The sequence below is a fragment of the Myxine glutinosa genome, chromosome 10 (genome assembly GCF_964187855.1).
Source record: "Myxine glutinosa chromosome 10, kmMyxGlut1.1, whole genome shotgun sequence".
Taxonomy (NCBI): Eukaryota; Metazoa; Chordata; class Myxini; order Myxiniformes; family Myxinidae; genus Myxine; species Myxine glutinosa.
The window spans coordinates 134,540,683-134,557,400 of NC_136270.1; the positions used below are offsets into that span (position 1 = coordinate 134,540,683).

The 16,718-nt window shown below is 45.3% G+C and overlaps 1 protein-coding gene across 1 annotated transcript in view; it reads right to left on the reverse strand.

Moving 5' to 3' along the window:
* Positions 1–16,718, reverse strand: part of GLG1 (golgi glycoprotein 1) — a 210,371-nt gene that overhangs the window by 29,701 nt on the left and 163,952 nt on the right. Inside the window, exons 18-20 of the mRNA XM_068126022.2 lie at positions 14,810–14,902; positions 10,032–10,169; positions 7,458–7,581 (exon numbers count right to left, since the gene is read on the reverse strand). Of these exons, the coding sequence (XP_067982123.2) occupies positions 7,458–7,581; positions 10,032–10,169; positions 14,810–14,902 (355 nt within the window). The remainder of the gene's footprint in view (positions 1–7,457; positions 7,582–10,031; positions 10,170–14,809; positions 14,903–16,718) is intronic.

Here is a 16,718-nt window from a genome sequence, read left to right on the forward strand (position 1 = left end):
CCCCTTTTCTCCACCACCAATTATATCCTCCTCCGGAGGTCTTGAGAACTGTACCCCTTGTGTCGTTTCATTTATCCCAGTCGTTGTGTCCTTTCCAAATCATTGATTTAGCATAGCGCGACTTGGTCAACGTCGGGTGGAATCGGGTGAGTTGGGGAAGAATCGGGGGAATTGTTAGGTCGCGGCAATACCACCGCTCGGTAAATAACATCTAATCCGCGATCCGTAACAACTGATGTCGAGGAATGAGATCGGACCCGAAGCGCGCTTAACGCGCTCAAAATTACAAGTAACCGAAATTTGTTTTGTTTTAAAATAAAAACCCGAATTTTGAAAGTCACGCTATGGCGGATCAAGACGGCTGGGTTCCGGTAGAGGAGAGTGAGGCAGGGTCGATCCAGGACCAAATTGAGGGACAAGAGGAGAGCGAAGCAGTGAGGGCGGCAGGTTCGCAAAATGGCGTCCTCGCGCACGAGGCTTCAGGCGCGCAAAGTGGCGTCCTCGCGCACGTGGGGGTAGCGGCACCAAATTTTGCCGCGCCCGTGACCGTAGCAGCGGCCGCAGCACCAATGAACTGGGGCCTATTCATGCAGCAGATGCAGGCCTTCATGGTCAAGGCAGATGAGGAGAGGGAAGAGAACAGGGGGATGAGAAACCAAATTTTAGGAATGGGGAACCGGATGGATGCTCAGAGTGAGCAAATGAGGGCTCAGAGTGAGCAATTGGGGGTAATGAGGGACGAAGCGAGGGGTACCGGTGAGGGGTTAGACAATGGGATAAAAGAGGTAAAGAATGGGTTAATGGGGGTAGAAAACAGAATGGCCGCTCAAGAGAATCAAATAGAAGGGGTGAAACATGGGTTAACGGGGGTAGAAAACAGAATGGCCGCTCAAGAGAATCAAATGGAAGGATGCAAAGGGGGTTAGAGGGGTTAGAAAACAGTATGGAAGGCAAATTGAGGGACATGAGGGACCAAGCGGAAAGGGAAGTTAAAAAGATGGGGCAGCAGATAGAGGGGGTCAGAATGGGGGTAGAAACTAAATTGGATGCTCACAGGGAGGAAATGGAGCAGATGAGGGTGGCATCTGGGCAGGAGATGCAAGTGATGGGAGAGGAGATCAGAAGAGGTGTGAGTGAGGTCGGAGGAGTGCGCGAGGAGGTGAGGCACTGTAAGGAGCGCATGGAGAAAGAGGTGAGAAAGGGGACTGTAAAATTGCAAGGTGGCATAGAGGAGTTGACGCTGGAAGTGGAACAGCTGACGGAGGGACAAAAAGAACTAACGGAGCAGGTTCAAAGGAACACTGCGGTACTAGGAGGGTTAAGAGCGACACAAAACGACATAAAAAATGACTTGATAGCGACACAGAGGCAATGTCAGATGGTACGTGAGGGACTGACAACGAGGTTGGACGAGGTGACAGAGGTAATGGAGACGAAGGACCGGCAGGTGAGGACGCACATGGAAACGGTCAAGGTAGCCTTAGAGGACGAACTTGAGGAGACGCACCGGGAAATAAAAGAGGTGAAGCAGAAATTAGAAGAAGTGGAAGAAGGGGTGAGCGAAATTAAGAAGCGACGGAGAGGGGATAAGAAAGAGATAAAAGAGGAGGTAAAATAATTGGTCCAAAGTCTGTGTTCGGATCGTGATGATGTGCTCATTAACCGGATGAGGGATTCGCAGGTGATGGAGGAGAAGCGAAGAGAAAGAGGACCCGGTGTAAGTGCTGACCAATATGGTCGTGCGTATGATGCGCCAGGTGATTTAATAAGCTTGGGGGTCGAGAGGGACCCGGGTGTTCGTGAGAGGCCGTTGGTGAAGTGTGCGACAGGTCTGGTGTGCGAAAAAGGGGGTGTGCGAGAAAGTCCGACTCTGGGGTGTGTGAGGAAAAAGTGCGTGCCAAGGAGTGAGGGTGCTGTCGAGAGTGAGTCGGTCGTAGCGCGTGTGCGAGGGAGCACATGGAAGCGCGTAGTGAGGAGTGTTACGGAGGGTGTAAAGGGAGAATGCACGCCTGTGGTGAGTGTTACAGAGGATGTAACGGGAGAGGGTGTGCGAGAAAGATGTGTGACGGACAGGTGCATGGGGAAAGAGTGCGCTGTCAAAAGTAAGGAAGAGTGTACACCTGTGGTGAGTGTTACAGAGGGTGTAACGGGAGAGTGTGCGCGAGAAAGGTGTGTAACAGACGGGTGCATGAGGAAAGAGTGCGCTGTCGAGAGTAAGGGTGAGTGCGCGACCGAGAGTGGAGGTGAGAGTAGTGAGAGTGACATGGAGCGTGAGTTAGTTGTGACAGGTGAGCGAGGATGTACACCTGGAATGGAAGGATGCACACCTGGAATGGTAGAGCGTGTGTGGGAATGCACACTTGAGTTGGTCGTGAGGCACGTGGTTGGGTGTGCGAGTGAAAGCACACCTGTGATTGTCACAGAGGAGGTGACCGAGCAAGGGGCGCGAAGAGGTGTGTTGGTGAGGTGTGCGAGCGACGAATGTGTGCCAAAGTGTTCGGTGGTCAGGTGTGTGACCAAGTCTGTGAGTGGAATGAGTGTAGCGAGGTGTGGAAGGAAAGGTACGAGGAGCATGGGAACAGCTGGAGGTATGAGCAAGAAAGGGGTAGCGTATGCGTGTAAGCATGCAGGTGAAGCATCGACGGTAACCGGGTTAGCGGTTAGAGCGACTTATAGCCGAATCGGGCCCTCGGTGCGTGCCGGGCTTCGCGTGCCGCGAGAACCAGCGGGGATCCGAGCCACGGCGGGTTCGAAAGGACCGCCGTACGCGATCCACGCTGGGCCTCGCTTTGAACGGCCGCGTCCGTGCTCCACTAGGCGGAGCGGGCAGCCCGATAGGAAGGGTCGTCATGGCGACCACTTTTTGTTGAGGCATTCCGGCAGGTCGAGATCGGGCCATGGGATGGCTCCGTGCCGAGATGGTGCGTGGGACCTCGGCCCGGGTAAACCTCCTTCCCTGCACCGAATGCGGGATGTATCCAGCCGCTGGCACCAAACAACCCGCATTCATGGCTTGGCTGTACGAAGCCGAGCTTTAGAAGTTAATTGGCACACCGAGAGGCATTAGTAAGGAGACTGTAATGATGAGGTTAGTGTTTTGGCCCCGAAATTAGAAAAACAAAATTTGATGATTGGCAAAGGATTGGCAGTAATGATTGGCAGATGATGAGTAGTGATTGGCAAATTTTTGATTTGTTGAAATTTGATGTGCAAAATTGGTAGTGGGAGATGCCCGATGTGGTGGGATGGCAACTCTGTCATCCCTCACAAACTTGGGGGCAGATGCGCACTAGATTATGGGGTTTATGGCAGTGAAAACTAGCCCGGGTGGGTTAGGATATTGTGTGTAGGGACCTAGAAGATGACATTATGTAACGTTAAGGTTTAGTGAGTGACTGATACCTGTAGTGGGGACGCAGGTAGAGTAGAGTGGATGATAATGACGTGGGAGCGCAATAGTTTAAAGGGACGACTGGGAAGCGCAAGTTTCAGAGGGGAGTAGTTAGATGAGATGATGCCGTGTGTTTGAGGATTGAACAGGTGTGATTGAACAGGTGTGATTGCACAGGTGTACAACTGAACAGGTGTGTGGAGCAGTGTATGAGTAGTGAGTGTTGTGGATCAGCGCGAATGCGCTTGGGGGAGAGAAGGGTGCAGGTGGCACCAAGTATGAGAGCACAGGTGTGCAAGTACAGGTGTGTGGAATACATGGAGTATTGGAATGAGTGGTGTGGAGAGAGTTGGAGTAAGTGGTATGGAGTGGTGTGCATGGTGCGAAGGTGTGGATGGGGGAAGAGTGGACTCCTCTTCACGAGTACCCGGGGAGGGTAGTTTAAAGAGTAGTTAGAAGGTATAGGTAAATTGTGGTTGGATATTGGCATTTGTGGTGCGGTTGCAGAATGGTATTGTGGATGGGTGCATTAGTGTTGTGGAAATGGCTGGGCGTGTAGCCTGTTAGTGTGTGTAGTTGGTTTGGGCACTCCACCACTGTGAGGATGTCGGCCAGGTGAGGCCGCAGGTGGGCTCTGGGAGCCGTTAGTGTCAGTGGGTGCCTGAGGATCCCGGGTGTGGATCGGGCAGCCCGTGCCAGAGAGGGCACTGAGGGGGTGAGAGTGCGAGAGGGCCTTCCCCAGTTAGTTAGGTTAGGGTGAGGAGCAGGTAAGCTCGGGTGGCAACTACAGTGGTGGAGGTGTGCAGGTGGGTAGACCTGCTGGGAGAGCTACACGTCACAGCCCAGAAATTGTGCGAGGGCACCGGGAGATGAATCGGGGGAGTGAGACCCCAAATTGAAAAGCACCACAGTTTGGTCAATGGGAATTGGTTTTTAGAACCCATAGTGTAAGTTGGCCAATGGATTGGCAGGGAAAGACCCCGGGTAATGTAAAGTTGTTAAAGTCATTTAGGAAATAGTTAGGATTGATGAACCTGTCGCACCATACGCAGCCACTTACCTGAGGTGATGATGATGACTCCACACCTGTGTTTTCTTTGTTTTGTGTTGCAGGAAATGAGAATTGCTGTGTGGATTTGTGAGACGCATCACGACGTGGATGAGACATTGGGGTGATTCCATCTCTCCCTCCCTAGGAGGGACTGATGATGAATTGGTGATGGCAAATTTTGATGTTGAGTTGGAGATGGCAAATTTTGATGAGAGTTGGAAATGGCAAATTTGATTGGTTAGGAGGGAGAGAAGACGAATTTGGTTTATGGGAGGAACGGGGAAGACAGTAGGGACGTTTGTTGATGTGTAAAGTAGATGTTTATGGGTAGTGTTGTGTTTTGTGGATACAGTAAGGGGTAAGGGAGGGGCAATGTAGGTTACCTGGTGGGGGGGGGGGGGGCGTACGGTAGGAACGTACCCGTCTCACCTGGTTCCCATGTGCCCCCAGTGTGCATTACCTTGTATTGCGTGCACTTTTGCGCCCTTACCACCTTACTCACTTGCTTTCTTTTGTCTCCCACCTCCGAGGATCTGGCTTTGGGGCAGAGAGAGAGGAGAGAGAGGTGCTGGCTCCGCAGTTGTGGGCCTGTACTTTTGCTGCTTGCTGCCTGGATCGATACACCATATGGACCGCAATTTTTGTGGCCGCCCACAATGGACCGCATTTCTGTTGCGGGCAAGCACCACCCGTTGATGGACCTTTGGGGCAGCGTGGCACCTATGCCATACAGGTGAACCACTTTTAGTTGGCCCCCCTGACGGCCACAATTTAGAAATGGACGCGGTTGGCGCCTTTCTTTATTTTTAAAGAAGCCAGAAGGCCAAGTGCACTCAAAGAAGGCAAGACCAGTGGCAGAACATCGGCCGGCTGCGACACCACCGGTGACCATGGACACTTAATTGTGCATTTTTATGAACACTTTATTGGTGCACCGGATGGTGCTGACTGTGTGTATGGGGTGGTGCTTTTGGTGCTTGGACGGGGTGCTCTGCACATTATTAAAGGCCGTAGGGCCACAGGGCACTCGTGGGTTGGTGTATCGATGCTGGCATGCGTGCTCTCTCTCTATGCATAACATCTGCATGTGTTCCTCAAAGAACAGGTCCTGGATCGTAGTGTAAATATCAGTCTTGTGTAAATAATGCTCCCTACCGGCTGTATGTTTAGTTTGAGGATGCTTTCCGCGATTCGGTTATCCTGTGGGTGTGTTTCTGTGAGGAGAAGGGTGCAACGTCGCAGGGGGACATATTTACTCATTTGTGAACATCTGTAAAACTGTCGCACTCAGGGTTGAGTTAATAGTAGAGGGAACTACATCTGAGTGCCACACTAAAGTAAGTAAAAATTTATCGGGTCGGGACGCCCCGAGGTAGAGAAGGGTGCAATGTTGCGGATATGAGATTGACATCCATCCATATCCGCTTGTAAATATTCCCCTATTTCCTCCATACTTCCCAACTATCCCCAATCCCCCATTCCCTAGTCCCATTTCCTGTAAACAACACTCTGCAGACCCGACCTCCCCCTATTTCCCCCATTAAATGTCGCATCCAGGTCCACCGCATCTCACGTAGACAACTATAGGACATCTTTCTAGTTATTCTTAGTTTATGTCAGTTAAGGACTCGTTTCCATTAACTCTGACTCTTCGTTGCACCAGAATGTGATTGTATGGCACCGTTAGGAAGTTTAGGACCTCCCAATACCTCCCCGCAGCTCTTCCTCACGGTTCAGCAACAGCAACAACAGCAACAGCAACAACAACAACAGCGGCGGCAGCGCGGGGAGTGCGCGTCCTCACTCCGGCTTGGTTGGTAGGGGGTGTTGGGAGGGCACCAAGCCTTTCCAGCGAGCCGCCATCGACCATGTGCTCGACGGGGTTACCAAGTAGGGGCTCGCTGTCAGCTCCTCGTCAAGGGCGGAGCCCGGCAACCCCCGCACCCAATAGAGGCGGCGGACCGATCCCATCTGGGGCGGAGCCAACGAGCCGAGGGCGTGTCACCCCCCGCTGAGCATGCGCAGGAAGAGGGAGGTGACGTAAGATGCGCGCAGAGCTGAAGGAGAAAGGACGCACCCTCCGAGCGCCGAGAGACCTCCCAAAGACTGAGCTGTATCCTGTCCCTGAGCCAAGGTGCACCTTGTGCTATCGACTGCCTGTCCTTCCCTGCCATCAATCCCTGTGTAAGTCAGTCTTGTTCCGTTTGTCTGTGGTCTGTCTGGGATAGATAAGATTGTGTCTAAGTGCCTATCTCTTCTGTGCTTTACCTCATACCTTGTAATCTACCCCTTTTCTCCACCACCAATTATATCCTCCTCCGGAGGTCTTGAGAACTGTACCCCTTGTGTCGTTTCATTTATCCCAGTCGTTGTGTCCTTTCCAAATCATTGATTTAGCATAGCACGACTTGGTCAACGTCGGGTGGAATCGGGTGAGTTGGGGAAGAATCGGGGGAATTGTTAGGTCGCGGCAATACCACCGCTCGGTAAATAACATCTAATCCGCGATCCGTAACAATATGAATGAATGATCGTTTTAAGGCCATTTTTCCCCGCTAGAGCGGGGGTTAGCCTTGCGGGCCCCATGACAATCATGGTTCCCTGTTTGAGGCAATGTTTTTATGGCCGGATGCCCTTCCTGGCGCCAACCCTTGGTCACGCTCTTACGATGCGCAGGGATACAGTGTGCCTATTCTGAATCGGGGTACACACCGTGATCATTCATCCCAGCAAGCTGGTACTCAATTTGCCGACCTCGGAAGGATGACAGGCTGAGTCAACCCCCCTGGCGTTAATTCAGCGATTGACCGGGATTCGAACCCAGGATCCTAGGATCCCAAGCTGGCACCCTAACCGCTAAGCCAACGCCAGGCATCATTCCCAAGAATGAAATGTACAAATAGCAACAAAAAATGGAATGAGTGTGAATGTTATCACAGATAAATCCCCCTTACTCTTGCGTTTTGGATCCCCATGGGGTCAGGTCACACAGCATGTTCAAGAAAGTTGGGTTACCAGAGTACTGCGTGATCTGGCGCTTTGTGATCATCTGCTTGCACTTTGGATCCATCATCTCGTTGTTCTTGTTTTGCTTCAAGCACTGCATCAGGGACTTGGTGTCTGAAGTTGAGCAGAACCGCTACACAAAATAAAACAAAAATAACAGAAAATTAATTTCATATTCAGAATGATGACCAAATTATAAACCAAAGGTATCAATGGACGTTCCAAAGAATGCTACTGATATGACAAGGAAAGGATAACAAGCAATTGTTGCGCTTCAGAACATGTAAATTACTCAACAGGCAGGACTTTATATGCGAGTTCAGCAATCAAAATAAAATATTTTAGGATTCATTTTAAAACATTATCAAAAGCACTCATTTATTTTGGGTTGCTTCACTTGATTTTTCTCAACACAACAGGGTTTTTATATCAAAAAAAGCAGGATCGATTGAAGATTACAAATTATCGTGTGTGATCTGCCAAGTCAACGAAAGAAACAAACAATCATCAAGTTTTGTGCTCAAATTGTTAGTTTTGCAGATTACGTTCAACAGTTATCCGTGAATGAATGAATGAATGTTCGTTTTACGGCCATTTTTCCCCGCTAGAGTGGGGGTTGGCCTTGCAGGCCCCATGACCTTGTGGGGCCCTGTTTGAGGCAATGTTTTTATGGCCGGATGCCCTTCCTGACGCCAACCCTTAGTCGCCTCTTCGATGCGCAGGGATACGGCGTACCTATTATAAACCGGGGTACACACCGTGATCATTCATCCCAACAAGCTGGCACTCAATTTGCCGACCTCGGAAGGATGACAGGCTGAGTCAACCACCCTGGTGTTAATTCAGCGATCGACCGGGATTCGAAACCAGGATCCTATGGTCCCAAGCTAGCGCCAACACCAGGCTCAACAGTTATCCATGTACCTATATATTTAGTTTGCGTTATTTCGATCAATTAATAACGTCCATGTGCTCTCAAAAATAAAAAAGAGCTAAAAAAAAAGAAAAAAGGAAAGAATAAGAACAATGAAAGAAAATAAAAATTATGAAAGGTAAGAAAAAGAAAAATGCAACAAGAGAAATGAAAGGTAAGAATAAGAACAATGAAAGGTAAGAATAAGAATAATGAAAGGTAAGAATAAGAATAATGAAAGGTAAGAATAAAAATAATGAAAGGTAAGACAAAAAATAATGAAAGGTAGGAAAAAGAAAAATGCAACAACAAGAGAAATGAAAGGTAAGAATAAGAACAATGAAAGGTAAGAATAAAAATAATGAAAGGTAAGAATAAGAATAATGAAAGGTAAGAATAAAAATAATGAAAGGTAAGAATAAGAATAATGAAAGGTAAGAATAAAAATAATGAAAGGTAAGAATAAAAATAATGAAAGGTAAGAAAAAGAACAATGAAAGGTAAGAATAAAAATAATGAAAGGTAAGAATAAAAATAATGAAAGGTAAGAATAAAAAGTAACAAGAGCAATGAAAGGTAGGAATAAGAACAATGAAAGGTAATAATAAGAACAATGAAAGGTAAGAATAAGAATAATGAAAAGTAAAAATAAGAATAATCAAAGGTAAGAAAGGTAAGAATAAGGTAAGAATAACAATGAAAGGTAAGAATAAGAACAATGAAAGGTAAGAATAAGAACAATGAAAGGTAAGAATAAGAACAATGAAAGGTAAGAATAAGAACAACGAAAGGTAAAAATAAGAGTAATGAAAGGTAAAAATAAGAATAATGAAAGGTAAGAATAAGAACAATGAAAGGTAAAAATAAGAATAATGAAAGGTAAGAAAAAGAAAATTACATGCAAGAATAAGAACAATGAAAGGGAAGAATAAGAACAATGAAAGGTAAGAATACAGAAAAGAAAGGTACAAATAAGAATAATGAAAGGTAAAAATAAGAATAATGAAAGATAAGAAAGATAAAATTAAATGTAAGAATAAGAATAATGAAAGGTAAGAATAAGAATGACATGTGGTGCAGAGCATACTTCAACAGGCTGAACAATTTACGTTTTATATCCCACTGAAGGGCTGGATTTGGTTGTGGACATGAATCAAAATCCAACTGGCTTGTTCTTGTTACCTGACAAACTCATCCACCGAATTTTGTGACAAGTTGTCCACCGTTTTTTGACATATTATGGTATCTATCATTTTTGGCCATATCACTTAACGGTGAAGAACCACTATAACAATTAAAAAAAAACCAATTATTGTATTTGGATCTTCAACAAAATCGAATTGATTCGTCCTCGTCACACACACAACCTGTCCACCAAGTTTTCTCCAAATCCATCCACAACTTTGAGATATCATGCTATATATCGTTTTTTGCCTTATCTCTCAATGGTGAAGAAATACTTTAAAAAATTCTCGGATCCAAATCCGGATCCGAATCTTCACCAAAATCCAATCATTTCGTCCTCGGAACATACTCAACTTCTCCACCAAATTTCATTCAAATCCATCCACAACTCTGAGATATCCTGCTCACAGACAAACATGCAAGGGTGAATACATAACATCCGTCCACCTTTGGTGGCAGAGGTAATAACATTTGATAAAACTCACTTTTATCATCTGCTTGCAAACACGTATCAGGTTGAAGTCCATCTCCGGGTCAGACATCTCCATCTCCTCTCGCCTAAAAATCTTTTCATGGCACTTGAGAGACAGGGACTTCCTCTTCTCTTTCAGGCATTCTAATACCTGTAGAAAGTAAAATAAACATGGTAAAAGGTTTTTTATTTATTTTTTAGATTGGACTCCAGAATGAATGAGCCTGAATGTTACAAATGGATCTGTGACGGTGAAAACCAAAACCTCCTCCTCATTTGTCTTTAAATCATGACCCCCTTTCAGAGTTGGCCATTTGGATTTTCCTTCTCCATATCGCTGTCTGTTGGCTCTTCCATCCTCACACCCTCCCAGCTAAATATCCTTCAAAACATCACCCCCACCTCCCTTTTCAATCCACTGGGTTCTCCCATACAGTTCTTATTGAGTCTTCATCCTTCTCAATGCGTCCTCCCTGAATATTGACGCTTCAATTTTTTCCTGATACAGTATATTCCTAACACCCAACTCGTTCATAAAATACACAGGGACCTCCATATTTGCCAGGATTACATTCCAGAAAAACCTCACGAATGCAGAATCCTCAATTATGGATAACTTTTTAATGGGGAAAAAGAGGGAATGGTAAATGTTTAGGAATGATGATTAAAATAAATAAATTGACAGTATAATGAACAGTGTGTTTCTATTAATGTTTGATGATGATGATGACGGTGGTGGTGGTGGTGTTGGAGGGGAAGCCAGAAGGACAATTCATGACCACTGTGGACACACTCGCAACCACAACCAGCCTGTCTTAGACATTCACACTTTCTCACTCAAATTTGTCACTTTTATCGGGCGCATTCCAGCAGACTCACCTTCCCGACTCATCTTTTGCTTCACCGTAACTGAACTGGGTGATTTTGCTGAGCTTTCCTGACAGGGTATGGGGGTCAGGGAAGGGGGGGGGGGGGGGGGGAATCCCGGGCCCCCTCCCCCAAATCAAATTTCAGCCGTCGATGGTCCGATGAACTTGAAAATTTGCGCACGCGTAGATCATCACATACTAAACGCGATCGTAAAATTTTTTCATAATAATGTTAATTTGTCGAATTAATGCCTAATTAGTTATGCAATATGCTAATTTTATGCATTTATGTGCAAGATCAAAATGTCCGCAAGACCCTAGGGAAAAAAGAAAAAAAAAACGAGAGGAGAGTTCCAAATGCCCAGCGGTTGCGGAAAAAGTCGAGGGGGGTCCTCCCAGCCTCCTCCCTAGGGCAGTTAGAGGTAAAGGTCATGACTCATGAGTAATGGTAATGACAAGTTCAGGATAGCGAGTCGTGAGGGGCAGCGAGGTGTTTACGGTTTGATAATCAAATACTGTATTGTACTGTACAGCATCAACATCTGCGCACCACACCTAATGTCTCCGGAAGGACAGGAGGGAGGCGACACAGGTGTAGGGTGATGGGGGCTCACAAATTCGGGAATACTGGAGGTCGATAGGTCATGATTTAGGAATCGGCATACATTTACCAATTCACAAATACGTGGAACTCACGAATAAGGAACTTGCTACTTCTTGTTTCCCTCAGTGACACATGAGCAACCCACCAAAGCATCCTCATTTTCATCTTACTATAATGCCTGGTGGTATATAACTTATCCCTGGTGTTGGGCTAGTGGCTAGGGTGCCGGCTTAGGATCCTAGGATCCTGGGATCGAATCCCGGTCGATCGCTGAATTAACGCCAGGGGGGTTGACTCAGCCTGTCATCCTTCCGAGGTCGGCTAATTGAGTACCAGTTCACTGGTAATTCCCTGTTTGTCGTTAAAGGCGGCAAAAAGGGTTGGCGTCAGGAAGGGCATCCGGCCGTAAAACATTGCTTCAAAAAGGGGACCGAAAAACAACAACAACCACGGTTCCCGAAAAAGGCCAACCCCCGCTTTGTGGGGAAAAATGGCCTCTAAAGGTGGTTATTTTTTATTTATATTTATATATAATGCACCAAATGTCTGTCTGTCCGTTCGAAGGTACCGTAAAAACAGCTGAACCGATCGCAAAGATATTTTGGGTGGATAATCCTGGGATCACCAGGAGTAAAATAGGCTATTTAGTTTTCCCAATTTCAGCTTTAGTCTCCAGCATTCTCAGGTTTGGACTCCCGCATAACATTCGCGTTTGCATGACGTTCATTGTGACGTCTTCTTACGTCGAGAAACGGTACCCGCCCTATGAGCGGGGCTTCAATTGGGAGGCCCAAATGAAAAGGCTAAATATCGGAAATTGAAGGCTTTTTTTTCTTTTAAACGATTTATATAAACATCCGTTAAATCTCGATCGGTGCAGCCGGTTGTGCGGCACCCGGGAAAATAACGTCATGCGGGAGCAAGTATCAGCAGGATGTGGCAGTGTGGGAGTCCACGTTTGCACCGATCGCTGCACCGTGTGCCGCACAAACGGCTGCACCGATCGCTGCACCGTGTGCCAAACGACTGCACCGATCCCTGCACGGCTGCATCGATCGGATGTGGCATGAAGGAGGATCTGCACTTCGTCATGAAGGACGATCAGATCTAACAGATCGCTGTCTCCATCGATCTTGCCAAGGCCATAACACCTATCGGCTCAAAATCCTTTTAACTGTCGATTTGGTACAGTTATACGTTTCGGGAATTTGGTACACGTATCGGGAGTACATACGACATAGCGATTATGAACACGATTATCGATCACGATTCACGATCATCACGATCATCGTGTATCGATCACGATTTGAAACACGATGGAATAATATTTACCGATATGAACAGTGATTTGACTTTTATTGAAATTCAAAAGATACTGTTTAGATTTTGATGATTTGCGTGCGATATGATTCAACGGATGTTTATATGAATCGTTTAAAATAAAAAAACCTTCAATTTCTGATATTTTGCCATCACCATATGCAGATTCGCCACGGACCCACGATCGATGTTTCTCTACGTGAACGTACCCGTTTGTTTGCGAACAGGTACGTTTTTCATGGAAGTCCTTCATGAACCTGCTGTCCATGTCTGACGTCCGACTGAAGGCGCTACAGGAATGTGGAATTTATTGGATTCATGCTTTAGCATTCGCCGTATCTGCATTGCCCGTTTGCTTCTGGCCTCCCACCCGTGCATAGCACGGGTATCTCTCTAGTTCACGACAATTTAATTTCCTTTCACAACGTCCACGTCTTGATGTATACATAATAACAGGTTGCACCTGGTCATCTTATACACTTTTACCTTCAATATCTAGAGGCATCCGTTTGTCGCATAGTACCCAAGATTCTTCCCATTATTTTTGCCATTTTGCTTTCACTTATTCCTGGTCTCCTGTTCACAACCACATTATTTGCAAAGTGCAGACACAAAATATTTAAAATTATCAACAGGCCTCAGTCTCTCTCCTCTCCGGTCCGTTATATGCAACTTTAGACCTCTGCATTTCAGACGCATTGCCATCTGACCAATATCTACTGAAGTTCCTCGGCATCTAAATCATTAGCATCCATCAATTCCCACAACAGCCCTCTCCTAACATCTTCACTTCACACACACACATAAATGAATGAATGAATAGCAGAGGATCCTTCATGTGGTCCCACTATACTGTACATTGTTAAATAGCCTAGATTGGATCATAAACTTAGACCTTTACAAAAACATAAGCGAAAAAACTTATGTTTCCAGCAAAAAATAAGAATGCGAGAATATGTAGATCTAGATCAAAATGGTCTGAAAATGGAGAATGGAAGATCATAACTGAAAAGTAGAGTGAAGTCGTCGGCCCGCCATCGCAAATCCCCATGATTCCCACCTAAAGCAAAGTTGACATATGACAAAAGGTTCCACCAGGTATTACCTAATATCAAATTTAGACTTAAATTTTTTTCCTGTTTTGACCCATCACACCAAGTCCCCACACCCTGGGTCATGAACTGGGGGGGGGGGGGGGGGGGTCAAATCAATTTTCTAAGTAAAACGTACCATGTATTCCCCAACGGGACATGTATTCCCCAATGTTCATTGCATGTACAAAGTTTCATTGAAATGTTATAAAATGTGCCCATAATTAAACTTCTTTGGTATTTCAACTTTTGACCCCACCACGGGGGGGTAAGGGGCTGTGGTGCCAAAATTATACGGATCTTACACCTTAAAATTACCAGGAACAAATTGAAGTGCAACATTATACGGATCAAGAACCAGATGGAAGCAAACAGTGAAGAAAGATGTATTGAAAGGTGGAATTACGAAGGAAGAAGGATATGATATGAAGGATATGATATGAAGGATATGATATGAAGGATATGATATGAAGGATATGGTGGAGAGCTGTGGTTCAAGCCTAATGCTGCGTAGCACCAGGTAGACAAATATAAAATAATAAACTCCTTCTTCCACCGCCTCTCAAGAAACCCTATCATAAGCCTTCTTCTTCATATCAACTGTGGCAACATACTTTTCTATTACGTTGCTTTGCTTTCTCCTGCAACTATTGAAGAATTTTCTCCTGCAAATACTGCCTCATCACAGAAATAATGGAAACCGCTCCTCCACCAGGCATACCGAACTGGATGTCATCCAACTTTATTACTTCCACTGAACTTACTCCATAACCTTAAAACACAAACTTCATCAATTTTATTCCTTGGTGGTTTTACATAAAAAGAGAAAAATGGACGGTAAAAATAAATAAACGAACGTGTCCAAGTACCATCCACCCCCATCCAATTCTCTTCAATAAAACCATACCTGGGCACCACCAAATGACACATCTTTACAAAATCTTTTGATGTCAGAGTTGCAGTTGTTCAGCATGTCGGGATCAAACCTGATATCCTCCGACTGGAAAATTTGAAATAGAACACACCAAATTATCACGAGTGAGAAGGGAGGGGTGGGAGGAGAGAGCATCATAATACTGTTTGAAACCCATCTAAGTATTATATATGCAAATGCTGGAAGGAGGCTTGGAGATGACAATGAGAGAGGCCATTTGGAAGGAAAGAGAAGGGGAGAATGGAAAGAAATGAAAGAGGGAAAGGCGAAGGCAGGGGGGTAGAAAATTGGGGAAAGTGAAGCAAAGCTGCACAGTTTTAAACACATGTAGAAAGTTATGTGGCGTTTTTAAAACTTCTGCAATTGCCAAACATCTTCATCTATGTCTAACTAGTAACGAATCGAAGCACAAGTCTTGCATTAACAAACGTGGTCATTAAAAATAAAAAACAAAGTTAACATGCAACGACATTAGACAAAATGGAGGAATTCATGCCATGGAAAACAACACAAGAGGGAATAGTTCAAGGTTCATGTGGATTGTTCATTCGAGATAATCAATTAGTGGAGAGATGTTCATGAAATTTCACCCAATCCTCAAGGTAGCTCATTGATATATGGACACACCTGTGTCATCGATGTGATCCTTCACATAAAAAAGGAATACCAGAGAAAAACCCCCGAAACATGCACCTTGACATTGATGCTCATATCCGGATGGAATATTTGCGATGGCTACGCAGTCCTTTCAAGATGTGTGATTCTACGACTTCATAATTAAAACTTTATTTTCACAAAGATGTTTAAATTTTTTGAGCACGAGTAATCGTTTTTTTTCAGGAGTTGTAGCAGATCTGAATTACGAGGTGAGTCAGAAATCCATGGGGGATGGAGAATGGTTACACTTGTCGTTTGGGGGTGAGCACCTTGGCATACCTGTTCATTGTCTGAATGTTGCTCATCTGACTTTGGCGAGTAACAAGTCGCTGCAGTTGTTCCCCACATTCAAGATATTCCGTGGTGATTAAACCGATCAGGTCCCAAACTATAACTGGGAAAAGTTTCATGGCGACGGCTGAACCTCAAATATTTTTGGGTGGTGGAGACCAAGAATGTGTGCACTCTTTACTGGCTCGCTTTGTTGAAGACATGGACAATGACCGATGGATCGATGTCTAATCAGATGTAACAACCTTCTTCAAAAAATCATCTCCCTCAATTTGTTAGCATTATACAAGCTCTGCTTACAATAGCCACACAAGTTACCTTTTGATCCAACGTGAACTCTCTATTTTTTGGGGAGTGGGTACCCACCCGGTATTAACCAAATCGAATGTTGAACAATGATGAACGCTTACTTCCAAACATGGAAACCCAATAATTGTGCAATTTACCATCTGGTAATCCAACGATTCTCCAAAATTACCTGTTCAACACATTTGTCTGCACGAGTGACAACAGGTGGGAGAATGCTCAAGATTACTCAAAGACATGGCCACGTTTGAACCCGATCCACCATTTAAAACAACCACATGACGTGTATCATCAAAATGCTCATGCAGTCCCATGTTCATTTCAGATGGTTTGACGTCCTCCTTCACAAGAAATGCAATAATGCACTTGCGTTTCAAAACACATGACCATTAGCAAACATGTAGGTTTTACCCAGAATGCTTTCCCAGCATGAACATCACTTTCTGTACACCTAGCTCAGAGTAGACAACATCATTGCACAAAACGTGAGCATCTAAGTATTATTCTTAAATGTTCAGTAGTAGAAAGTCCACATCAACCTTGAACCACCCTCGACTACAATTTAAACATGGGGGCTTAACACTTGTTGCAAACAGGTCGGTGGTCTCTGTCTCCGACCACATCCTTT